Source organism: Xenopus laevis, chromosome 4L, assembly GCF_017654675.1.
Source record: "Xenopus laevis strain J_2021 chromosome 4L, Xenopus_laevis_v10.1, whole genome shotgun sequence".
Taxonomy (NCBI): Eukaryota; Metazoa; Chordata; class Amphibia; order Anura; family Pipidae; genus Xenopus; species Xenopus laevis.
Window position 1 is genome coordinate 60,874,580 of NC_054377.1, and position 27,731 is coordinate 60,902,310.

A 27,731-nucleotide genomic window follows, 5' to 3' on the forward strand; every position below is an offset into this window, starting at 1 on the left:
CAAGCTAGTAACTGAAAACATATCTGTTCAGAGTTTATTATTCTCTAAAAGCTCCATTGACCTGTTAACAAAAAAGTCCCTCTACATTGTAAAGTGCTAATGTCTTCTTGGCTGCGTGCCAGTATGAGAAGGACATTGAGAAGCACAGAAAGTGGAATCTACGCTGGAAAACCCTTTAACTCTTTATCTACCAAACACAGCCTTGGCTGATGCTGTATACGGCAAAGCTCTGCAAACAATGACCTAATGATAAACAAGTTATTTAGCTGGCTGCAATTTCCTCAACACTGGGGATTTGCAATCAATTTCCGATTGATTTTATTCTTTCTCTTTTTTAATTGAAGACACCTTGACAAAAGTACAATAATTTAGTTAGAAAGTGGTTTATCTTTACTTACCACTTCTTTTGTATTTTTCTACTCCCTGTATCTTTCAGGTGGGAGACAAAGGGAACAGGAAACGCTATGAACCATCAGACAAGGACAAGCAGGCCTCGCCCCCTGCCAAAAAGCCTGCTTTGTCACCAGACAGAAGTAAGTTGTTCTATACATCGCTATAATACATCTCATGATTAATCTGTGAAATATATCTTCACACAATTTTATAATTGTGGGTTAGTGGTGTCCTTTATTATATACTGAAATGTAAAACACGTGTGTATATGTGTGTGTATATATAGTGAATAAAGTACCCCCTCTTATAAGGATATTATAAGTTATCGAGGAGTTTCATGACCATATAAAAACACGAGGCCGAAGGCCGAGTGTTTTTATACAGGTCATGGAACTCCGTGAAAGTGAAAATATCAAGATTATTTTCACTATCCCTCTCCCAGCATGTTTCTCTTCATGCAGGAGTTGGGTGCCAGATATTCAGAAATTGGGTAATTTGGTAGAACTTGCATTGGGAACTTGCCCAGATCTGCTGTTCATCAGATGAGGCATAAACCTGTGTTATAATGTATTAGGGTAATTCTAGTCTTCTGCGTCAGAGTCTGAAAACGCATTGCCTAAAACTGGCAATGCACATTTGTAACATTGCACGTGCTTCTGATTGGCTGACCTTTGCCTTCAATATGTTGCATTCTAAATGAATTGCAGGATGTTTTGGCCCAAATTATTCACCAGTCCTGTCACTGTACTCTGCACTAATGACTACCTTTTTTTATCACTTGCATCAAATGGCAGCAGCCAGAACCAGTGATATCATAAATAAACTAATTTTTCCATATTTTTGTTTAAAATCTTCATTAAAGCCAGAAGGAGTCAGCACTTTCTGTAGTTAATCCTGCAAGCTGTCGGAACATTCTAAATACAGGTTTGAATGCATTCCTTTCTACAGGCCTGGCATAGTCTTAATGGCAAGCACTTCATGTTATTCCAAGAATGCTTCATTTTACTACAGTGTCAGTATATTATTTTAGGAAGCAAACACTCTACTAAAAATAAGACCCCTGATAACTATGCAAGCTTCCATTCATGTTTGTGTGTAAATCAATTAGGATTTCTTCTTCCTTAAATCTATTTATATGCAAATGCATGTAAAGGTCATGTAAGAATAGAAATGTATCTGCATCTGAAATCTCTTCCTGCATTTGAGAACTGAGTAATATTGCTGACTGAACATTTTGACTCTACCTTTGGGCATTATGGCCTATGGCCAAGAATTAGGACGGATGGATTGTGCTGGAGGAACCTAGATGTTCAGTAAGGTTTGAATTAGGGAGATGTAAATTAAGATGCATAGGGCGGTGGCCAAGGAAAATGGTACAGCAGTCCTGTTATTAATTGGGGAAATATTATAAGGTTGTCAGGTGATGAGTAAAATGGGGACATCTTCTTAAAAATCCAGCTCTTATTGAATTTACATTAAATGTAATCAATGGAGCCCAGCAATTTGCATTTCTCCTAAGAGTCCCTTTATTAATTTGCTGTATAATTTGGTAACCATTCTATATTTAATCTGGGCTTTACTTGCCTTTCGTGAATATCACACGGCATAATTCATAAGCAAAAGTAGACTTTGCATGAACAATGCGTAACAACAGTAACCATTCATTTAATGTCAGGTTCAGTGATGACATTTAAATCGTAATATATATTATTATTCATAAGGCACAACTAGCCTAAACAGTGCTGTCCAAAAAAAATTATACTTTAATAGTATATAACAGGTCTCAATATGGTAGGAATGAATGGAAAAAAATACAAAAGTAGAGTTACATTAAGTGCTATGTGTTAGAGACAAGAGGTCCCTGCCATGAAGCCTAGCTGTGTGGGTAAAATTACAGACATAAATAGGAAGAGAATATGTTGTGATGTTTACAGTGTTTGCCCTTACTCAGTCCGATATTACATATGTGCTCCAAGAGGTAGACAAACATTCTGTTTTGAAGAGACTATAGGTGGCCATACACGATAATATCCACTCATTTGGCGAGGTCGCCAAATGAGCGGCTCTTTCCCCGACATACCCACCAACGGAAGGGCGATATCGGGTTAATCCGAACGTTTAGCCCTAGGGCCGAACCGTCATATTAAGCACTGCGTATCTTGACAGTGCTATATAAATAAATGATGATGATATTACAACGAATAGAATGGGCCTGACGGGATGAGGACTGCATCAAGTATCTGATGCGGTCCTCAATTTCCAGAAAAATCAAACCTCCCCAATCAATATCTTGGCCAGATATCGATCAGGGAGACCCGTCGTAAGCCCCTAAGAACTGGCAGAGAAAGAACTAAAGGACCGATATCAGCAGCTTTAATCTGCCCATGTATAGCCACCCTAAGGGAGTCTCTTTGGAGGAAATTCATGGTTGGCATTCCAACTGTAAGGAGCAGCAAGAGAAATCCATTTGTGGCCACAAAAAGCAGTAGTAATGGGTGATGCAATGAAGCAATTGAATTGAGAGAAGAGTCTGCCAGAAACATATGGAGACATGAGAAGAGGTGTAGTGAGATGAACAGGAATGAAGGGCTTTGTAAATAAAGAGGACTTTCTTTCTTTCTATTATTTGATTATCGGAAGTCATGATAATGATTTCAGCATTAGAGTGGCCTGTTCTAACTTAGATGAGAGGAGGATTCTAGCAGCTGAATTTAATTCAGACTGTAATGGGGAGAGATGGGAATTTACAAAGCCAGAAAATGACAGGTTACAGTAGTCTAGGTGGAATAGGGTGAGGGCATGGATGAGTGTCGTAGCTCTTGCTTGAGAAACATTGCTAAGGACTTTGGCAGCATTATTCAGGAAGAAGATGATATGATCCGAGAGGAGTCACGACTACTCCAGACAGTTTGCCAAGTACTGACTGTATGCAGTAGATATGAAACTTCAGACGGTGCCTAACTACTCTGCAGGGACACGATCATACTTTCAAATGACACTTTACTTCCCAGAATTCTGGCAGCTTTGTTTGTTTTCCTATAAAGCAGCCGGCAACTGTGTAGAGATTTGTATCGGCAGACCCAGTGCAGTCTGTATATTCTGATTATTAATCAGTCTTGCTGTATCGGCTTCTATGGCAGATATTATTTGACTTGTGCTGTTTTGATAATTTATGATGATCCCTAAGCTTAACCTCCCAACTGAAGCCCAGACCACACTGAGCATGTGCATAGTCTTGGTCTTGCAAAGATGTTTAGCAAAGTTACAAGAAGATGACCCCCCTGCGGCTTCAACTTTGAAAACATAAATAATTTGTTTAATTAGGCTTCTGGTGCTGTAAGTCATTTTTGAGACTCCTTTTTGAAAGAATATATTCTTACCTTAAAATATTATTAAATATACAAAAATATGGTTCAATACAATTGTGTCTTACAGCTATTCGAGATCGCAAGCAGACCGCAAAACCACCATCCCCAAAACCAGACCGCCAGCGGGTTCAAAATCCAAAACCCGCCCCTTCTCAGACAGAGCGGTAAGTAGTCGTTGTACTCATGTTATCTAGGCGTAATTTAAAGCTTTGCTATAACTATTCCTCTGTAATACTAGTTTTCTTATTGGCTCATTTTTAAAGAAGCCTCACATTTTTACACAGCTAAAATTCAGTTTTGTGTATTTGTGTGGAAGTATAATCAAGTGGTTTCCTTCCTCTATTTCTATTGAGCATTCCATCCGTATAGGTCTACTGTTCACTGCAGGGCCCAGGCATATTTACAAAACTATTCATTGGCAAAGTGATTTGCATAGAGTTTGTTTACTTCCTTCTATAACGGATCTGCACAGTGGCAGCAGATGAGCACCTGGGACTTTCAGCAAACTCATTGCACTTGCTGCCCAGCACTATATCCTAGCTACTAGTGATGTGCAGGTCAGGAAAAACTCAACTTGCACCTGACCCTAAGCCGCAAAACCTTAAAGGATCAGTAACATAATTTAAAAAAAAATTCGTTAGTATAGAACAAAAAAAAACACAAAGACAAATGAAACTTTTAAATCGCTATGTCTTTATTAAGAAATAACTTACCGAAACTCCGCTTGCGCTCCTCTTCAGAAAAAGCAACACGGCGACGATCCATCATGCTGCTCTCGATTTCTCCCCCTGGCTATCTCCTATAAGGAAAGCAGGGAGGAGAAATCAAGCACCACATGATGGATCTCCGGTTCGCCTTTCCCGAAGAGTTATTTCTTAATAAAGACTTAGCAATTTAAAAGTTTAATTTTTTTTTTTTTTTCATTCTATACTAACAAATTTTTATTTACTGGTTACTGGCCCTAACCCACATGATGTTGCCACTGTAGAACCTGCACCCAAACTGTGCATCGGCTTCTTTTCACACTGTACTCTACTTCTACATGAGCCTCTGGAACCAAGACAGGTAATGTTCAAGAGCAGAGACTTGTACTTGGTTTGCCAAATGTCAACCTGAACCTGCCCAACTAGTGGTCAACCCACAGGTTTCAGGTCATCCCAGACTTCACTACTAGCAAAATTTCTCAATGTCCCCTCTACTGAAGTTGACAGAGATTTAGCTACAAATTTGGGGGGTAATGTGTCGTTCAGAAACCTCAGTATTTAACATTACATTCTGCCAGGCAAAGTAGAGACAATTTGAAATTGGTTTTAATTTTTTTGAGTTATTTGGGTTTTTATTCAGCAGCTCTCCAGTTTGCAGTGATTAGCTATCTGATTGCTAGGCTCCAGATTACACTAGCAACTATGCATCAATCTGAATAAGAGACTGCAACATGAATAGGAGAGGTCTGAATAGAAAGATTACGAATACAAAGTAGCAATAACAATAAATGTGTAGCCTTACAGAGATGGGGGTCTGTGACCCCCTTTTGAAAGCTAGAAAGAGTCAGAAGAAAAAGGCAAAATAATTTAAAAAACTATAACAAATAAATTATGAAGACCAATTGAAAAGTTGCTTAGATTGCCCATTCTATAACAAACCAAAATGTTGAATTAAAGGTGAACCACCCCTTTAAAAACTGTATATGAACCCCAACCCTGTCAGTGTTGCAGTGTATTAGATCAAATTCACAAATAACTCTTGGTGTTTACAGTGGTATTAACAATTTACTCTTAACCTTTTTCATAATGAACCCAGACAGCGTATTGTTTTCCTGCAGTGCAACAACATTGACAGCAGATCCTGCAATAGTTTGGGGTTGGCTGGAGTATGGCATTCATTAACCTATGTGCAATATTGGTACAGGTTTGCTTAATAGGACTCCTGCCAAAAGTTTTTTTTGTGGTGATAAAAAGATTTTTTTGCAGTGGTGTAACTTCTACTGACATCACTGCCCCAAGCCCTTTAGTTGAAAACCCCTAATATAAAGATACTTTTTCGGTGGAATGTGGTGAATTTTCACTAGCTAGAAGAATATCTAAGATTTCTTCCAAGAGCCTTGTTTATGTGAACCTGAACCTAATCTAACTCTAATCTAACTCTAATCTAACCTGGACATGGCAAGATATAATTACTTATATTCACCTGTTCAACCCACCCATGTGTGATATCACTGGAGGGAACAGGACAAATGCAGGTATATGAATGAATGATGGCAGGCAGCCAGAGGTTGAACATGGGCAGTCTGGTTGCCTCCTGCCCACAACCCACTGAAAAAAAAGAGTTTTACCTATTGAGTCCACAGGTTAGGACTGCTTTAAGGGGATACTGTTATGGGAAAATAAATCAAAAAACATCCGTTAACAACGCTGCTCTTGCAGAATTCTGCACTGAAATCCATTTCTCAAAAGAGCAAACAGATTTTTGTATATTTAATTTTGAAATCTGACATGGGGCTGGACATATTGTCCGTTTCCTAGGAACCCCCAATTATGTGACTTGTGCTCCGATAAACTTCAGTCACTCTTTACTGCTGTACTGCATGTAGGAGTGATCATCCCCTCCCTCCCCCCCCAGCAGTCCTTCAGCAGAACAATGGGAAAGTAACGAGACAGCAGCTCCCTAACACAAGATAACAGCTGCCTGTTAGATCTAAGAACAACACTCTATAGTAAAATGGAAAAGCTGTTCCCTAAAACATTGACAGGATACTGTCAATGTATAAAAGGTACAAATCACATTGACTGGAATATGTCTTATAAAGCAGCAGGCTTACATTAGGGGGTTCAGAGCTAAAAGCAAATGTTTCAAGTTACTGTCCCTGCCCCCACCCAGAGCATGGATTTTACTATTCTGCTTCTCTTGACCATATCTTGCTTTTTCTCTTCTACCCTTTAGGAAACGCCCTTTGTCCCCACAGCTGAAGAGTTCAAGCAAAGTGACCAGCATCCCTGGCAAAGGGCTCGAGGTCCCTCCTGTATTGGCCAAGCCAGGCAAGCCCAGCACATTATCTCGCAGGGAAGAACTTCTCAAGCAGCTCAAAGCTGTGGAGGATGCTATTGCACGGAAGAGATCCAAAATTCCTGGCAAAGTATAGCCACCAGCCCCATGAGAAATAAGAAGACTTCTGTTTTTATACGTACCATTTGAGCTCAACGGTGGCCACATTCAGGGGCATCCAGTCCCCACCTCTGTTTCATTTATTTTGGCCATGAGTTCATCTTAATTTTGCAAAAGCATGAAGTAGAGGAAGATCATTGTGGAATAAAATCTCTCCATCATCTTTGCTCTCATCATATGGTTGCACAGGAACACAACTGATTCCTCTCTGGATTGTGAATATTCCAATATCTAGAGTATGAGACACCTCGCAGTGGTGGTAAAATGATGTGTTTGATCTTTCCTGTCGATCAATGAGTGGTTTTTTTTTGTTTTGTTTTTTATTATTATTTTTATTGTTTTGCTATTTTGACTCTTGCATTGCCTCTAGCAAAGAGCCTTCCTTCTCTAAACAGGAAATGAAATCGATGCTGCCAGTCTCATCAAATCTTAGCATCACCCCTCGTCCTCTGCTCTGTCTGTCCTCCAAGGATGGCAAAAACTATAAATATATATATATTCTCTATTCAATACTGAATGAGAATTAGGCATATTTTTAATTTTAAGTCATAGGCTGTTTTAGGTTAGAAAGGAAGAGGACAGACATGAATAGCTAGGATGAAAACACCAATGCAGTGCTGTTGTTGGGATGTCAATCTGTTGACTTGGACATTTTTGGGGGATGTGATGTACCCCTGGAATAAAGTATTTTGATAAAACACTTTTGTTGTCTTCAGTTCAGCATTTATGAATAATTTAGCTCCCTGACAATTTTGCTGATCAAGTACATTTTGCACGGTTTAAAGTAAAGTTTGCAATTTCAGCAATCTGGTTGCTAGGGTCCAAGTTACCAGAGCAACCATGCACTGATTTGAAAAATAGACTGGAATATGAATAGGAGAGGGTCTGAATAGAAAGATGAGTAATAAAAAGCGATAACAATAAATCTGTAGCCTTACAATGCATTTGTTTTTAGATGGGGTTAGTGACCCCCATTTGAAAGCTGGAAAGTGTCAGAAGAAGAAGGCAAATAATTCAAAAACTATAAAGGATAAATAATGAAGACCAACTGAAAGTTGCATTCTGTAACATGCCAGGAACCACCCCTTTAAACCTGGAATCATACGTGCTACGTCATTGGCAAGCCGTCACCTTTGTTTCCACGCATAGCATATATGCCTCTGGTAGGCAAACGGTTAAATCATTATATGTGTTACCACTTTACCGTATTGCTCATGTATTCCCCCACCCCCCCAAAAAAAAACATAATATATTTCTATAAGACTCAATCTACAATTTGTAATGTTTTCATTAGGGATGCACGAAATCCAGGATTCGGTTCGGGATTCGGCCAGGATTCTGACTTTTTCAGAAGGATTCGGCCAAATCCGAACTGGGGCGGGAGGGAAACCGCATGAATTTTTGTCACAAGACAAGGAAGTAAAAAATGTTTTCCCCTTCCCACCCCTAATTTGCATATGCAAATTAGGATTCGGTTCGTTATTCGGCCGAATCTTTCACAAAGGATTCGGGGGTTCGCCTGAATCCAAAAAAGTGGATTCGGTGCATCCCTAGTTTTCATAACTCAAAAAAGATCAGATGCATTGTCCCTTTAAAGGATTGCTCTCAATTTAACACCTGCACCTGTGTGAAATATTCAGTCGGGAATTGTTTATATAGCACGTCTTTTATAGGCATTTAGAATTCAAAAGCACCTAAGCCTTTTATTTTACTTTTGTAGCTGCCCCGTGACAATGTAGATTTGTGCTGCAGGACATTCCCTTGATTCTATAAAGGTGTTTATAACTGAAGTCCTTGGCCTGAACAGTAAAGCGCTACGTATTTCTTTCAGCAATGATTTCCTCTGGTTATTTAAAGACCATTGGATAATCGTGCAAATCTTTCAAGCATTGGGTTATAATTTGTGCCTGGTTTCATGGCCAATAGTCGAGGGGCAAATAATAAGAGAGCAGACTCAGGATAGGGGCCTAATGCATGTTTATGGCTAGTGCAGGAAAAAATAAAATGCCTGGAGTATGTTTCTTTTTATGCAGCATTAATGATAAAATGTTCAAACCTGCCCCCAAGTAGGTCAATACCTATAGTAGTTGGGAGTTGGGATCAGTGGCCCATATATATATATATATAGATACAGTTAGGAGCACTCACGGGTGTAGTGATAAAGAAATGTCTTTTATTGGAGTGTTACAAACTACCCAACATCAACGCGTTTCGGTTCTCTCTGAACCGTCGTCAGAGAGAACCGAAACGCGTTGATGTGGGGTAGTTTGTAACACTCCAATAAAAGACATTTCTTTATCACTACACCCGTGAGTGCTCCTAACTGTATCTATTTGCTTCCTTCTGAGGAGCACCCGGGATTTGATCAATTGAGGGTGAGTGCCGGTGAATCATATGACTATATATATATATATATATATATATATAAAATATATATATATATATATATATATATAGCAAAAAAACTTCCGCACACATAGGTCTTGATAAGTGAAAAAAAGCTGGTAGATTTATTTCAACGTTTCGGCTTACAAACTCAAGCCGTCATCAGGAAGGGCAGAGCCTAAAGTGAACATGAAGTTATATACACACACAGGATTCAAAAATGGCGCCAAAACCATGCCAGTGACATCACACAAAGTGTTATAGTACTGAGTGCATCAGTGATAGTGTCATGGAGCTGAGCCAATCGTGTGCATTATATCAGTGGTAGTGTCATAGGAGTGCACCTATCACGTATAGGTGAATCCTACAGTGACTCCCAATGCTAATTAAACACCCAGTATCAAATTACGTGATTGTTGTGACAGGAAAAAAACATACCCTGTGAGTGAAATAAATAAAAACAATCAAAGGATCTCCCTACGACCTTATATTAAGGTCAGGAAGTATCCCCCTCACCTACCTCCATGGTGGGGGCTGACAGCCAAATTGCCTTTGCCCTGTGTCACCTCCAATGCAGGTACGGAGGAAACGTACTAAATGCAGGACCTGTTACCTGTTTCCAACATAGTTAAGCCTTTTGAGTTGCCTTGTGTGATCTGTGATCTGTACGGACCCAACTTTTGCCAGAATGTCAGACCGCTCCCACCACTATTATATAGATAGATATAGAGATATATATATATATATATATATATATATATATATAATATTAATGGTGCTTGTATGGCCAGTTTAGATTACCACAGTCTGCACAATACTAAAATGTAAGTTGAACTCATAGGCTCAGTGACTGCATTTGGTTTTTCTTCATAAAGCAAAGGGAAATAAAGTCTTGCCAGGCTGGATCAGTACATGTTAAATGGCATTATGGGGGGTTCCAGAGAGTACCATTTAACAATGGCAGTGTTTAGCCCCAAATATGGTTCAAATGAGAACTTTGTTCTGAAAGATAATGTAACCAATAGATAATGTATAACCTAATAAATGATCTGCCAAACTGGCCTATTGTTATCTGGAAAATAATTCCCCCCCCCCCTTTTCCAGGAGACACCATTTTCTGTGCTTCCTCACTGATTGCCTGACCGGAAATGTCCAGGTTGAAACAGGAGAGCTCTGTCCATTCGTTGGCTGAAAACCTAGCACATATGTGTGACTTTTGTAGGTGCTATAGCAAAAAGGGAAAGTTGTAAAGTATGAGGATATTAGAAGTTACCTCGGCATTCCATGACCTGTATAAAAACACGGTATGGTAATGGGACTCCTAAGTAACTTATAATATTGTTATATTTTACAAGAGGGGGTACTTTATTCACTATATATTAAAGCTGGCCAACTACATCAGTCATCCCTGGTCTGGCCAGTCCTACACTCAACTTGCATCTGATTCATTAAGAATTCTATTACTTCAGTATCCATTTTACACAGGAACTGCAACTTGCTTGCTTTCAAGGTGAATACTCCAAAATGGCTGCTCATTTATTGGCCATCACACTGGGATCACATAACTGTCGCTTGGCATTATAGGAGCTACACTATGGAGCTGGCTACTGCTCCTGTATGACTAGTGGCCAGCTGGAATATATTGACAAACAATCCCTGTTTTGTTTAAAGGGTAAGGCATTTTAGAAGCTTAGTGCACAAAATGTCCTAAATATAGTGAATAAAGTACCCCTCCTGTAAAATATAATGATGTAATCGGTTACCGAGGAGATCCAAGATCATATAAAAGTACGAGGCCAAAAGGTCATGGAACTCCAAGGGGATTTCTAATATCCTCATATTTTGAAACAGGGGTAACTTTATTTATTATAATACACACGTTTCAGTGAGTCATGTGACAGAAACGACATCACTAAGCTCTGATTATAACCGATGACGTCATTCAGCACCGTTTATAAGGATATAATTTACAGGATATTCATGGCTCTTGTGTGTTATATAGTGAATAAAGTACCCCCACTTGTAAAATATAAGGATATTATAAGTTACCGAGTAGTTTCATAACCATGTAAAAGCACAAGGCTGAAGGCCGAGTGTTTTTATACAGGTCATGGAACTCCAAGGTAACTTATAATATCCTCATATTTTACAACTGGGGGTACTTTATTTATTATAATACACAAGTTTCAGTGAGTCATGTGACAGAAATGACATCAGAACTCACCGTTTATACCTGATGACATCAGAACTGTTTATAAGGATATAATTTACAAGATATTCATGGCTTTTGTGTATTATATAGTGAATAAAGTACCCCCTCTTGTAAAATATAAGGATATTATAAGTTACCGAGAAGTTTCATGACCATATAAACTCACCGTTTCATAAGGATATAATTTACAAGATATTCATGGCTCTTGTGTATTATAAATTGATAATGGGTGAGCCTGTCTTTGCCTGTATGCTTTTTGTACCCGAGGGTGAAACATTGTTTTAAATACGTGCTGTTGTATATGCATTATTCAGGGGGGTATAGGTCATTTATAATGTGTACTGTGAGGTATTCATCACTTCCTTGAGTTTAGGAAATTGGCATTGGTGCCAAGAATGTGGTAATACCAGGCAGCCTCTGCACAGAGATACAGCGAATACCAGTATGACATCGACTCTGGTAAATCATTCATAAAATTCCACACGCTTTGGATTTTCCCATACATTCTTACTGGCTTGCTACAGAACTTCCCATTGATGCAGAAGGGAAGCACACTGCTGCCTCTTGCTTTCTGTGACCTCTTATGTTTACTAAAATTCTGTAACCCACAATACCCAATCGGTGATTTACTTTCATTATTGTACTTGAACTAGATTAATCCAATTCCCTTTTACTGGGACAACTCTGAATAAGACCCTGTGGTTTTATCCAAAGGACTCACTTCTGTTATCAGAGTATTTCCGATATTTAGGATCTGGCGGACAATTTTGCACGAGTTAATTAGCAATTAAGCCGGAATTGTGGGAAAACCATAGTGGGTAGAAAACATTATTACTGTAGAACACAAAGTTGCCCAAATGCAGCAGTTTGGAAGTCAAGCTGGAGAGAAGACTCATCAATGATAAACACTAAGGAGTTATAATAACAGTTGTTATAATAATATTATAGCAATAATAAGGTATACTTACAGTGTTTTGCACGAGTTTGTGGCCCTGACAGCCAAGAAGTACTTTAAATTGCAAGCTGAAAGGTGGCATTACAGGAATGCAAGTAAATGAAAGGCAATAAAATGCGGACTACATATTAATATATCAGTTAAAGGTGTACTTCCCCTTCATAATCACACCAATCTAAATAAACAGCTTGTACTGTCCAACTAACAAAGAAATAGGCCAGTCAAAGAGCACCTATAATGACCAGACATCTCAGCCTATCAGCATCATTATAATAATTATAGATAACATTCTAGCTATACAGGAAGTACATAAATATCCTCTGGACAATTACAAAAACCTCTAATGGCATGTGCACATCCCAGTCTGCTTTACCACACACACAAATATAGATATATATATATATATATATATATACACACACACACATATATATGAAGATGGCCTGAGTGATGCCGCCGAAACTTTGTATATACACAGATAGATGCTGGTGCCCACAGGGAATTTTTTCTTCAAAGTTAATCTTTATTTAATTGACGTTTCGGTCCTCCCGCGGGACCGAAACGTCGATTAAATAAAGATTAACTTTGAAGAAAAAAAATTCCCTGTGGGCACCAGCATCTATCCGTTTATATAATTGAATTTCTGGTAGCACCAGGGTAAGTAACCCAAATAGAGGTGTGTGCAACAGTCTTGAACTCTATATAAATAATTGGAACACTCATTAGCCACAGTATAACCGCACACTGGAACCATACAAAGCTGTGTGATTATAAGGTAGTTCTTTTAAGTATGTTGTGATATCAGACCAGTTGCAATATTTATTTTCTTTTTGCGCTTATTTTTCTGGCCCGCAGCTATTCATATTCCATTTTGATTTTTTTTTACCTGGTTGCTATGGCAATTAGTCCCCTAACAACCAGATACCAGTTCAAAACAAAAAAATGGAAATGAGCAGAAGCAGAAAACTAGTAAAGTGCATAGGAGCTATAACTCTCTGTAGGAACTGCTGGCCGTAAGTGAGACGCTGCATAAAGAACACAGTGAAATGAATACAGTAACGACAGTGTGCAGCAGGGGGAACTGCCTGTTCACAGCGCAGCCTATTCTTCCCAGACACTGGCTGGCTGACTTGTACCTGGAAGATTTTAAGCAGGCAGCACATTCCTATGTATAATGTTCCCTCTGGATGTATGACATAAAGCCTGTAGCTCTCATAATACATGCCAGACTTAGATCCAGGGTGGCAGGAAAGACTCATTATGACATGAAGAGCTGGTGCTATTTTTAGCAAGGACTTTTCCTCTTTCATATAAAGGCAGACAGGTTCCATGTGTCATATTATTAGGAGTGTTGGTACCTTCCCTGGCACCTTCCTGATCCTTTTTACAGCCCTTCAGGTGAACCCAAGGTGACACAATCAGTCAGGGTACTGGGAGCTCTGTTCCTACAAGAACAAAATCAGATACACTAGGTAACGACGACTTTAACAGCGCAGAGTCAGTTTAGTCGCATATTAAAATATAGGCAATTACTCATTGGGTTAATATTATTACATATGAAACCACGAGTACGAAAGAATTGCCCTGGGAGAATGCAACAGAGGGTACAGGCATGAATATGTCTGAGCTGTGACATACATTAGATCTCTAGTTTCTATGCAGCTTTCTAACAGCTTTCAGAAAATACATATTATTTTAGAAAAATGTGGCACTGCTCTGGTTTGTGATATATTTTACATGTTGGCACTGCCCATTACAAATAAGTAAATTTTTTCCATTACACATAAGGGTATTTCCCAGATTTCCCAGTCACAGTCCAAAAATGTGGAATACTGGAAACCCACAAGAGCATTGACATTGACACCTTGCTAAATATGACACCAAGGCCAATTTATACTTCACTGAGTCTTACATTCTTTTTGGTGCCCATTTCAAAAACCAAAAAAGCTCCATCATTAAAGTGATAACAACACTTTCCTATAAAAATCATAGGAACATGTCCATATCTAGGAGCTGCTGCACGGAGAGTAGTTTCCACTAAAAGCCCCCCCCCCCAGCCCCGCGAACCTTCATTAACCCACACCTCTAACGGACACAGATCTTCTGCATTGCTTCAATGACGCTGGGCTGGGGGCAGCCTATGGAAGGATCGATCCGCCCCCAGCGTCAATGAAGCAATGCAGAAGATCCGTCAGGTCCTCTCCAATTCATATTTCAGTTAATGAATGGTTGCCAGGGTAATTGGGACCCTAGCAACCAGGCTGAAATTGCAAATTGGAGAGCTGCTGAATAAAAAGCTAAATGACTCAAAAACCACAAATAATAAAAAATGAAAACCAATTGTCTCAGAATTTCACTCATCTACATCATACTAAAAATGAACTCAAAGGTGAACAACCCCTTTAAGTGCAAGCTTTTTTGCCAAATTAAGCTTAGCTCTTTGGTCACTGTACGGATCACTGTCACATGGCCGAATTTGACCCGTTTAGTTTCACCAAAAATTCGCTGCTGGCGAAAAGTCGCCGACGCCCATTAAAGTCTATGGGCGTCAAAACAGCCAATAACAAGGCGAAACAAGGCGAAAAAATTAGCCCATCCAGTCAAATGTGTTAAATTTGTAAAACTCAAGCTCACACTGAAAGAGGCTTTCATTAATTAGTTAAGATTTGAACTCATCTCAGCTCCATGCCAAGTCCGCAGCCTTTCAGTAACATCTCTATATCAAGAAACAGACGGAGTGATCTACACAACTTTGCTGGACAAACAGCAACCACTAAGGGCAGTGGCTGGCGGGGAGATTTGTTGCCTGCGATAAAAATTCATGGCTGTGGGTGATAAATTGCCTGAAAATTATTCTTCATTGGCAACAGTAATGTAACTGGAGGGGGGTGGGCCCTGGTGCGGGACGTGCCGCCTGGCCCCCGCCCCCCTCCATACCAGATTATTTGAGCCGAAATCGGCCGATGCGGCCGGAAATCGGCAGTGCGCGAGTTGCCGGGGGGCCCTGGCCCAATTGCACCCCCTGCTCCCATGGTAGTTCTGCCACTGATTGGCAATAACTTTAGGCAACTTTGGAAGATCGAAGTGATATGTTTGCTTTTACCATCTGTGATTGGTGGCAGAAATATGCACAAAGATTGGGCATGGGCCTCAGTACCCAAAAGCAGCAATGTGTCTAACTGAAAGTTGCTGCAAAATGTACTATATACTGATGGGAACAGGTTATGCTAGAACAGGGGTCCCAAACCAGTGGCTCACGAGCAACATGTTGTTCACCAACCCCTTAGATGTTGCTCTCAGTGGCCTCAAAGCAGGTGCTTATTTTTCAATTCCAGGCTTGGAGGCAAAATTTGGTTGTATAAAAACTACATGTACTGTACTGCCAAACAGAGCCTCCTGTAGGCTGCCAGTCCACATAGGGGCTATCGATAGTCAATCACAGCTCATTACTGGACCCCACAACAAATTACTTTTTCAGGACCCTAAAATGTCAGGACCCTAAAATGTTTTACCAATATTTATTGAAGCTGTATATGAATTAAGTCCTCACGGGGCACCTATATTCGGGGCCGCCATGAGAGGGGCACAGGGGTACAAGTGTACCAGGCCTGAAAAGGGGGCCCAGCTGTGTTGCACTTTTTGAAACAGCTAGGCCCCCCTTGACAGCGCCAAAGCCGTGCCGCCTCTCCTGAAGTCCGGAAAAGCCGAACAGCTGAAGTAACGAAGCTGCAAAACGACCTGAAGTCACGAAGCGAGCTGAAATTAAAGTCCTGAAGTGGCGAAAATACCCAAAGTCACGAAAGGAGCCAAATTTAAAGTCCTAAAGTCACACGTTCAGTTCTACTGAACACCAATGTGAGTTTTTTTATTTTTTTAAACCCCGTCCACCAATGTATTATTTTAATAGTCTATAGGCCCCTGCCTCCAATGTTTTTTTTTTAAAAAAAATCTCGAGCCCTGGTGCCAATGTTTTTTTTAAAAAAAATTTATGGGGGCCCTGGCGCCAATTTTTAAAAAAAAAATATTCTCTGGGGCCCCAATTTTTTTTTAACTTGCAAGGGGGGCCCTGGCGCCAATGTTTTTTTTTAAAATTATAGGGGTGCCCTGGCACCACAGTATTTATAAGGGGGCCCTGACCATCAATAACTTTTTATAACTTGTGTGTGTGGGGGGGTTACCGTTTTAGCGCTGATGTGTGTGTGGTATTTTGACTGTGAGGTGGAGTGGTCTGTATATGGGGTGGTGTCTGGGGCCCCAAAATTTTTGTTGTACGGGGCCCATTGATTTCTTACAAGCCTTACAATTGCACACGATTTTGTAGGTGCAAAATTAAAGCATAGGTAAGCACAGTGTGTAAAGGATTTTGGCACATGCCAGCTGGCACATTTTTGTGCTTAGCCCATACACACTGAATTTCTATCATTACTACAAATTCTTTCCATTGCCAACCTCAGCATTGTGTGTAAGAAATGGTCTTTACAAATGTTACTGATAAATTGTAATACTAGATAATTGAGGCTTTTCCTAATATCTCCAAAAACACACAGCAATATGATTTTCAGAACACAAGAGGTGATATTTTGCCATCAATTGAGACTCCAGGTGAATTGCAGTACCTGGGAGATTGCAGATGGGAGACCAAGGTCAGGAGAACAGTTGCTTTGTGCCATTATCATTTACTTTGCAATGTATACAGCATTAATGGCTGAAACATGTGCAGGTTTCCTCTGCAATTATATTTTTGATTGTAAAGAGGAGCTAATTTACTGCACTGGAGAAACATTGCACCTATGTATGATAGTGTACCCTCTTGTTTTTTCCTTCTGATTTGCATGACTTGCTGGCAAAATTGAAGAGTTTTCTCCGCATCCAGTGGTTTCATTGGCTGTCCAACCCAACACTATAGACTTCTGTTCCAGTTCCCAGCAAGATGGTGCCATGTAGAAAGTAAGAATGGTGCCATGTTGGCTTCTTTTTCTGCATTCTCTTTTTCCAGTAAAGGTGAACCTAGAAGGAGACACAGAATGACTTTAGGCATGTATGTATAGAGTTAAGCAAGAGTGAAATACGTGTGTGTATTTGTGAAATGGGATACATTTTCAGAATTTTCTGAGAAACCATGGTAAATATGATATAGTTGAATAACTGGAGTATATTGTATAATTGCTGTGGGAATTGAAATTGTTTCCAGTTGCCATATTTACTTATCGCCCATGGGCGATCAAAGCACAGGCCCTTTAGTCTATAGCCTAAGGGCTTAGTGTGGTCAGGGGCCCAGCTAGCTTTTTTTCAATTATTATTCTTTCTTTCTTTCTTTCTTTCTTTCTTTCTTTCTTTCTTTCTTTCTTTCTTTCTTTCTTTCTTTCTTTCTTTCTTTCGCACTTCTGTGTCCACCTTGAATCTGCACACATCTGGACCCAGCAGTAGCCTAGAAGGGGGCCTGTGGATGTAGACTAGGGGTCCCACACCTCATTAATCCACCACTGTCTTCCAAATTTAATCAAGGCGATCCAATTAGCTTATAACAAGGTTCCAAAAGGTCGCCTTGACATATTTCCAGATGTTAAAAAAACTTCACCCTTATCTGAACATGGCAGTTCTGCATCCCTAAACTATTATTATTATGATTTATTTATAGAGCGCCAACACATTCCACAGTGCTTTACACTGCCCCAGTGTACAAGGTCTATCATATTCACACACACTAGGGTCAATGTTATGTGGAGCCAGTTAACCTGTCTGAAAGTTTTTGGAATATGGGAGGAAACCAGAGAACCTGGAGAAAAGTCAGCATGAGAAGAACATATAAACTGATTGCGGATAGTGCCGTCACTTGAATCAAACCTAATGCCCCAGTGCAGTAGAGATAACCACTGCACCACCATATTATTCCATGAAACATGCCCTGAAATATGCCATTTTGAAAGGTGCCTTTGATTTAAAAATATGTTGTTTCAAGGGTCACATTTATAGGGGATGCATCATTTCCAGAGTGCATCAACCAGATTGCAAGGCATAGGCTGGCACCAGCAATGGTATCATTTTGTGGCATGTCTACTGCCCGCTCCTCTGTGGGTCCTCTGTGTTACTACTGCTCTGCAGGAAACTAATTATACTAAAAATATTTACTCAAGAAGCAGAGTTTCCAGTCCGAATGCCATATTTCTACATTACTGCCTTTCCCCATCCTGTTGTGCTGCCCATGTAGTTCTGTTACGTTTCCCAGTGACATCAGCCAGTATGATTCAATAAGTGAATTGTTGCACATTGCTATTCTCTGTGGGTGTGCCAGAATCAGAATCCAGCCCCAAAGCTATTTGTCACAGAGTAGTAACAGACAAGAAGCAGGTAGCTATAATTAGACCTGAAACTTGCAAAAAGGCAAGACTGTATGGAAATTTCAACATTCCAAAAATCTGCAAAATAAAATCTTTCCTTTCATTAGTTGGATGTTGCAACTATCAGGTGCCTCTTTTAGCTTGTTAGATAAACTATGAATGGAATTAAATGACAATACTGTTATCAGTTTAGAATCTACTATATTTCCCAGCCATGCACATTATACCATTATCCACAGCTACTTGTAATTAAATTGGTGGTTGACTTTAAGATATGTTATAGACTGGCTAATTCTTTTCATTACTTTTAGTTTACTTTTATTCAGCAAAAGGCAAATTGACATATCAGTACATATCAAATAGACACGTGTGATCAAAAAACATACAGTCCACATAATATATGATAGCAGGCAGTACAATAAAACAGTACGGTCATCAAGGACAGGTTTGAAACAAAGCAATCACTGAACATTAGGGTTAGGATATACCTCAAGCCATCTCTCCCAGATTTTCTCAAATTTAGTTGAGGAGCCACGCGCTTCATAAGTGAGTTTAATAAGTGGTAAGGTGCGGTTAACCAAGGCAATCCAATATTGGACTGAGGGAGGTGCGGGCTGAAGCCAATGAAGTATGATGGCTTTTTTAGCATAGAACAGCAAAGTACGATACAAAATTCTAACGTGAATTTGTGGAACCATATCCCCCACTACTCCCAAAAGACAGGCTTCAGGAGAGAGGACTTGAGGCAGCTCCAAGTCATCACTCATACATTTAACCACCGCACGCCAAAATCTAGCAATCTTGTTCATTTTTTCTTTTTAATAGTTTTTTAATTATTTGCCTTCTCATATGCAATATGCATCATAACAAAACTAGGCAGGTGCATAAATTTGGGCACCCCATCAGAGTTATTACATCAATACTTAATTGAGCCTCCTTTTGCAAATGTAACAGCCTCTAGATGCCTCCTAAAGCCTTTGAGGAGTGTCTGGATGCCTCATGAGGAAACTTCAGGCGATGCCATGCCGCAGGCACACACACACACACACCACCCCCCCCAACCCTGCTCATATCCATATATGGATATGAGCAGGTTTGAGGCTGAATTTTGCCAGGTGGATGGGCCAGAAGTTGAGGTAGCAGAAGGGCTGAATCCTGAATTAGGTGCATCCATTGCAATTTTGCTATCTGTGAATAAAGTGCAGCCAGATCCATTAACCCATGAGGCTCACTGATGTGCAAGGGCTGGATCCAGTCTTGAACTGAGCTACCTAGTGGCCATGTGGCATCCAGGACTCACTCTCACAAGAATTGACTGTTTTGTGTGATAGCACTAGATGTTATAGGCATGGGTGTCTGCAGAAGGGGGTAAGAGGGGGCAGTTGTCCCACCCTGACTTCTCCAGCTTTTTCCAATAAATTGTAAATGTAATTCCCAACAACACAAAAACATTTTTATACTTCCCACCCCAAGGCAAGTCTTAATTAGGTAATTTTCTGCATTGTCATGAATAGGTTAATCTTCAATGGGCTGCTACCCTATCAGATATTAGCTTACCTCTCCCACTGAAACATTTTCTGCGGACACTCATGGTTATAGGTATTATATAGGTATTGTATAGGTGAAATGTCTGGGGCCCACTGGGAGATGCTCTGGAAGCCCAGTCTGACCCTAATTGGATCCTTCAATGCTGCTGTCTAATACTCTAATAAGATCTCTATGTAAGTCTCTGCTAATTATTTATGCTAATAAAATGATGGCATAAAAGCTTAGTGCTTTTTATTCTTAACCTCTGATCCAACATAATGTGGCAGCCGGAGAGTTAAAAGTTCTCATATCTACTGTAAAACTCCAGTCCAGAGATAAGGTGCTGGAAATTCAGTCCAATGTCGTACACAGGACTGGATGATATTACACAAAATAAAGATTTGTGACTTCACCAGATCTCTCTCCCTATACATATCATTATAAAAGTATAAACGTGCAGCTCAGATATGATCCAAGTTTACAAGGAAGTCTGAATAAAACTTCCTTCTACGTTTACAGTAGGCTGGGCTGGATTTTCCACGGTCCAAGGGGAGTGGTTACACAGGTAGTTATCCAGGTATAAATGCTGCCTGTGCAGGTTTTGTAGATCAGATTGAATCACTCAGAAAACTCTTCCCAGCAAGCGAACCAGATATTCAGGCTCTGCTACAATGGATTACCTGAGTGCAAAGGTAAGGACACATTCTGTGCACCTTGTCTACAGGCAAAAGCAGTGGAGATAAAGCGTTTCTATAGATGATATAGTGCATGATGCTGTACAGTAGAACACAGGCAGAATGCTGAGCTGGCAGGATCTTGGAAACTCTCTTTCTATTGTGTACCTCTGGCCATGGGAACTGAAAAGAAGACTTTTTGGCTTGATAGTAACATCCTAAGCTCTTATACCATACTAGAAACACTGGAATCCTGTTGTATACTAACCCGTTATATATTTATCTAAATAGACCATTTATACCACAGGGAATCTGTCATTTATTAATATGGTCCAAAAGATGGATGAAGGGGGTCTGGTGAAATTATGTTATACTGTTATTGGAGCTGAGTCAGTTCAGACTATAAGCGCTAAATCATGTAACTAATCCTCTAATTTTTCTTTTTCTAGTGGATTCTGGGACTGCTTCTCAGCATTTCTATGTTCATCTCTGAGGCCAGCCCTAGAAGGCACCACCACCACCCCCACCACCCCCACACGTTCTGCTTCACTAATGATGAGCTGGAAGTATCATTTAAAGATATTGTGCACCAAGCTGCTGGAAGGAACATGTACTGGGATCATCATCAAGCCGTACACCTTGTGAAGACACTGGAGGATACTGAAGTCAAAAGGAGTAGGAAGCGCAGAGGACAGCCAGAGGATGGCTGCCCAAACCTGAGAACTTCAACCCCAATTGGACAAAGTGGAAGTGACCCTCTTGCTCGCAGATCTATTTCACCATGGTCATACAGGTATGTAATTGGTTCCCTTTCTAGAATGCCATACACATTTGTATTGGGGTCTAGGATTCAGCTAATTCAGCTTCATAGCAGTTCTACAAAAAAAAGGGGAAAAAAATCGATTATTAAGGGAATTTATTGGCAAGCAAAACTCAGAACTTTAGTATGTACTAATGGAAATCTGCTGGGGATGTTAAATTTAGGGTCCTTCAGCTTAATGCTTAACCAAGCCTTCGATCAAGCCAATCAATCGCTAATGTCTTTATTTTTTTTTGCTACAGGATTGATTATGATGAAAACCGTTATCCACAGAAGTTGGCGTTTGCTCAGTGCTTGTGCAAAGGATGCATAAATGTAGATACCGGCAAAGATGATTCTTCATTAAATTCGGTGTCAGTGGAACAGACCATGTTGGTCCTACGCAAGAAGAAATGCCCATACAGTTCTACTAGTTACATGTTTGAGCTAGAATATATCAAGGTCCCCGTGGCATGTACCTGTGTCATTCCTAGAAATTAAAGAGGACCGAGTAGGAATTTGAAAACTCCCATGGAGTCCTGTTTCCTACACTTATATTCATCCCACCGTGTTGTGACTGTGTCACAATAAGTTTGTTTGTTCTAGAACATTTAAGGTTGTGTTTCTGATCATTTTGAGATATGCGGCCAAGGAAGGATTCTGACGGTATAGAATGTTTTATATTATAGGAAGGACTAGGGTCATTTCAAATTCTGACGAAGAATCTAACTTGGCTTCATAAAACCTATTTGGACAATGTCTAAAACATTTTAGGCTGCTCTGTTGATTTCACATGTAAATATGATAAGATGCTCAGGGATGGAAGGTATCCGCTCTGAGCAATGTAGGCAACCTGTGGCCTCCTCCAAGGCCAAGATAGGCATCATATGAACAAAAGGCAGCCAATTACATTTAAGAACAAAGCTTCATTTCAAATCCACAAACATATTCTCTAACAATATGAAATAGCGTAATATCGTATAATAATATTTATTCATTGAAACGCTTGTATATGGACCGGGCCAAGCCCTTTTTTTAAAGTAAAATGTTGTAAAATGATGAATTAGTTTTTTTAATGTTGCACAAATTGCTATTTATTTATATAATATTTAAATAATTTATTGCAGTCCTGCAAAGATCGATGTTATTTATTTTGTGATGGTTGAATTTTGAATTTGCTTCTCCAATAATTGGCTTATGGGATTAAATGGCAGGTAGAGAGAGAAAATACGACTTTTATGATCTCTTTTTGCCATTGCTGGAAAGCGGGTTCCGATTGGCCTGTACCATTAATATATATATATAAATTCATGACAATCGTTTTGTTATTTGTTTTATTTTAATGTCATCATGATCTACTTGTTGCATTGTACGTCTGCCAATGTGTGTGTCTGACTATGTACATTATGTCAATATTACTTGATTGGAACCTGCCCCACATGTGGTGGTGAGATTTTGTATGTTTTCATTGTTTTGGAGAAAAATGGTAAAATAAAGTTGTTGTTTTTCCTATCGATTTGTTGCTTTTACTGAGCCTTAACACATTAGAATAACAGATAAGATACACGTTACAGAGATGTAAGCAGGATTGAATGAAAAGTCTTCAGATGTGGGCCAAGGACAAGTATATTTTATAGTACAAGTACAAGTATAAGTACAGAATAGATGTTCTTCTAAATGCAGTAAATATAATAAAGGAAATCAAATTCTCTCATAATTGACCAGGTACAATAGCTCTTTTTAATAAGATTACCAGAGAAAGGGGGAATAAAATATTTAATTCCTTCCAAGCTGCTCGTGCATTATACAGATGCAGACCCATTGTATATGAGGATTCTTAAATAAATGCCTCCGCTTAATTACTATTCTGGCTATTTTACAATAAACTGTAAACTATGAAGAGGTGGCCTGGGTTCCTATTAATGGTCCAAGCCCTACATCTTGATGAAAGGTAAAAGAATTATGAGGATAATTTGGTATGTCTTGAGATTACTTAAAACTGGCTGATAATGCACTACAGAAAAAACTATACTCCATATAAACTCTTACTTCACTCTTGGATATATATATATATATATACTTGTACCATCATGTAGGTTGCACACTTGCAAAACTTCTTTCTAGTTTATATAACTTTATATACTTTGTTTTGCAATTAGTATATATATATACACACTGCAAAACAAAGTATATAAAGTTATATAAACACGATGGTAAAGGTGTGGGACCTGTTACCCAGAATGCTCGGACCTGGGGTTTTCTGGATAAGGGATCTTTCTGTAATTTGGATCTCCATACCTTAAAGAAGCACTAAACCTAAAAATGAATATGGCTAAAATGTCAAATTTTATAAACTGCACTGATTGCACTAGCCTAAAGTTTCAGCTTCTCAATAGAAGCAATGATCCAGGACTTGTCACAGGGGGTCACCATCTTGGAAAGTGTCTGTAACACTGACATGTTCAGTGGGCTCTGAGCAGCTATTGAGAAGCTAAGCTTAGGGGTTGACGCAAATTATCAAGCAGAAAATGAGGTTGGCCTATAATATAAATTGATGCTACAGGGCTGATTATTAAACTCTGATGCTAGTTGCACTGGTTTCTGTGCTGACATGTAGTAATTATCTGTATTAATTACTAATCAGCCTTATATTGTGACATTTATATTCTATGTGTACTGTATATTGTGAGTGGGTCCCTAAGCTCAGTAAGTGACAGCAGCACAGAACATGTGCAGTGAATCAGCAGAAAAGAAGATGGGGAGCTACTGGGGCATCTTTGGAGACTGGTACAGAAGCTCAAAACATAATGTGCAACATTTCTAGCCTACTTCTTTAGTCAGGCTTTAGTTCTCCTTTAACTCTTCTAAAATAACGTTTATACATGAATGAAACCCAATATTTTTACCCAATATTTTTTTTTTATTGGGACAATGAGATAAATTAAAATTTTAGTAAATAACCCCCTAAATAATCATCCAAAAAGGAATGTAATAGTAATCGGATGATTTTTATATATGCTCTATTCCTCTTCTTTCCTTTATATATTCAATGTGTGGAGCCCATGGTAAATACTTGGATATCAGTGGCGGAACTACCGGGGGTGCAGGGGGTGCACCCCCTCAGGCCTGCCAGTGGTTCTCAGAAAAGCAAATCTGCCGAAAAGATCTGGGCCCTGTGCCCTGTAGTTACGTTACTGTTGTATATACTAATTCCTGCTTTATTCAACCCACCTTGAACAACATTTATGGCAGTGGGGTAAGGAGTGTGCTGTCTTGTGCCAGATGCTTCATCGACTCTGCAATAACTATAGACACATTGTGCATTCATGCTACTACATGACCTGCTTACAATCCAGATCTACTGGAGTCTGTTTCCCTGCACTGTTGGCTCCTTTAGGGCGAGGTTACATGGGGCATTTTTACATTGTTTTTTAAAACTGCAGAATCTTTCGTAAATATGCACAAAATGAAGCCCTGCTAAAATGAATGTAATATGCATTATAGCAATCCCCACTGGGCGTTTGCGAGCCATCTGCCACAAGATGCCAGTATTTGTGTTTTTTCATGCCAATACACCAAGGAAACGCCATATTATTGAACTCTATGGGTTCCACAGGTTTGGAAATACACTTCTCTGAAATAAGCAGCGTATTTTCAATATGACGGCCAAACTCTTGCGAGACGGATTGCAGCGTTGCATGCTGGTGACATAATTTCTATGCGTATTGACTATGAGTCCAGATACATTTTGCATGTAAATCGCTTTTCTGCTTGGCTTATTTTCCACAAACGTTTTACTAAAATTCTTCCAAGCAGAATTGTCGGGAATGAGAAAAAACAGAAATGCATGTTGGGAAATGAAAACTACATGCTGAAAAACACACATTATCATGCGCATGTGGTTTCATTTGTGTATTTACGATCGGCCACGCGTTTTTAACAACACAACGTAAAAATGCCCCGTGTGACCTCACCATTATCAAAGGATAGTTACCACTCAGTAAATCATTAACAACTTTATCTGTGCCTGTAAAGAATCAATAATAATTTACCAATCCCAACACAATAAATGCTGGCATGTGATTTAGATTGGGGATCAATGAGCCCGATGGACGTTAGCACTCAGTGCTGCTCCTGAAAACCACAATGCACTAATACCCCAGAGATCATAAATGTGTTTGACTACTTACGCACTTACTGATGAATTGACACAGCTACCAGCTTTGATAAACATGTCCTGACAGTCAGGGAAGTTTTCATAAATGTCAATCTGAATACATTTGGCAAAATGTCATGAATGTTAAAAAAAGCACAACCTTAATACAATGCAAAAACATTATTTTGAAAAACCGGTCTATTATATTTATAAGGTCCAGACCCATAATCTTTAAAACCTGTTCTCTATACAAGAATTGGCCTGTAGTTAAGTATATGCCATATTACTATGGGTTAAAGCATATATTACTATGGTATCTACCATATTATTATGACTTTTCACCAATAGGGACAGGCCTTTGCATTTCATAGCAGAACACTTAGGCTTGTGCATTTTTCATAAATACAGCACAGTCATCGTTTCCACTAATGTTATGGATTATACAGTGTACAGGGAAAAAAAATCTTTCATCATTAGCCAATGAGGATAATATTCTGAACAGGTCATGTGAGTAATCCTTCACAATCCATCATACCACTGGTGTACTCTTGAATGATATCCGTAGCTTCAGACTGGGATTCAAAATATTGGATTCAAACTGCCCCCCACCAGCCCAATAAATAGTCAGTGTCTATGGTTTTTTTACAGTAGCCCTGCATTTGGCAGAACTCACAGATTGCAAGTCTGGACCTGGATATCAGATATCCCATAATAGTACTGTTGAGACACCAGGACCACTATATTATTCGTTTGACAAACCTATCCATGCAGAATTGATGGTGAATACACTACTCAATCTTCCTGAATCTCCACGTGTGTCTCTCCCCGAACTGCCTTCCCGTTGGCTAGAATCTAAATCGCCGGCAGGAAGACATTGCAGGGAGATTAGTCCCCCGAAGAAGAGGCAATTTTTCGTTGGGCGACTAATCTCACCAAATCTCTACGTGTGTCTTTGCCCTTAAAGGTAAATTTATTGTTTTTAACATGTAAAAACGAACAAAACAACCCATATGCTGTACATGGAAACAGGCATGCAATACACATTGGGGGGAATTCACAAAAGTGGTGATATTGAGACAAAATAAAATTGGAGAGAAAAATGTTGAATCTCCCTCCAAATTCACAAACCTCTGTCTCCACTTTTGTGAATTCCCCCCATAGAGAAGCATAACACTATCAGGGGGGAGTCAATTGGACACACCAAGAAGTAGTCTTCAGACTTTTAATTCTTTATGTAAGCATACCACCCAACTGTCCCGTTTTTTGTGGGACAGTCCCGATTCAACCCACAGTCCCAGGTTTGTTACTGAAATGTCCCGACTTTATCTCCTGCACTAAACAGCCAGAAAAAGATACAAAGTAAATAACATAATTGGCTTTTGGCAGAGAGCCCAGAACAGATACTTAGATACTTTTGTAACAATAAAAGATAAGCAGGTCTCTTGTGAGAACTTAAACTCACAGCTTAAAGGGCAATTCACCTTCATTGGCAAAACACATAAAAACCACAGAAATGTGTTCACACTTTTGTAACCTGCCAAATTTTATGGCCACAAAATGGTCATAGTCCAAATTTTGTCCCTCTTTCTATTTTCAAAATGTTGGGAGGTATTTGTAAGGGTGTACACAGGCTACCCTACTTCCAGGTCTGGACCAGGATTTAAAATAGGCCCTGGCATTTCAAGTACATAGAGGCCCAAACCGCCCTCCACCAGCCCACTAAATAGTGGCTATCTGTGGCATCTTACAGCAGCTCCTCTGG

At 39.5% G+C, this 27,731-nt stretch overlaps 2 protein-coding genes across 7 annotated transcripts in view; both read left to right on the forward strand.

The window, feature by feature from the left end:
• Window positions 1–7,623, forward strand: part of zc3h18.L (zinc finger CCCH-type containing 18 L homeolog) — a 72,149-nt gene extending 64,526 nt beyond the window's left edge. For all 5 annotated transcript variants that reach the window (XM_018257994.2, XM_018257996.2, XM_018257997.2 and 2 more), the window contains 3 exons: window positions 437–533; window positions 3,829–3,925; window positions 6,702–7,623. In XM_018257994.2, coding sequence (XP_018113483.1) covers window positions 437–533; window positions 3,829–3,925; window positions 6,702–6,900 — 393 coding nt within the window. In that variant the 3' untranslated portion in view covers window positions 6,901–7,623. The remainder of the gene's footprint in view (window positions 1–436; window positions 534–3,828; window positions 3,926–6,701) is intronic.
• An 8,996-nt stretch (window positions 7,624–16,619) lies between these two features.
• il17c.L (interleukin 17C L homeolog) lies at window positions 16,620–23,405 on the forward strand. Of its 2 annotated transcripts, none has more exons than XM_041590211.1 (3): window positions 16,620–17,422; window positions 21,464–21,807; window positions 22,077–23,405. In XM_041590211.1, exons 2-3 carry the CDS (start codon window positions 21,494–21,496, stop codon window positions 22,312–22,314), a joined length of 552 nt encoding a protein of 183 aa, XP_041446145.1. In that variant the 5' UTR covers window positions 16,620–17,422; window positions 21,464–21,493; the 3' UTR covers window positions 22,315–23,405. The 2 variants fall into 2 exon arrangements, with proteins under 2 accessions (XP_041446145.1, XP_018113487.1); XM_018257998.2 differs by lacking the exon at window positions 16,620–17,422 and adding an exon at window positions 20,529–21,032.
• The last annotated feature ends 4,326 nt before the right edge of the window (window positions 23,406–27,731 follow it).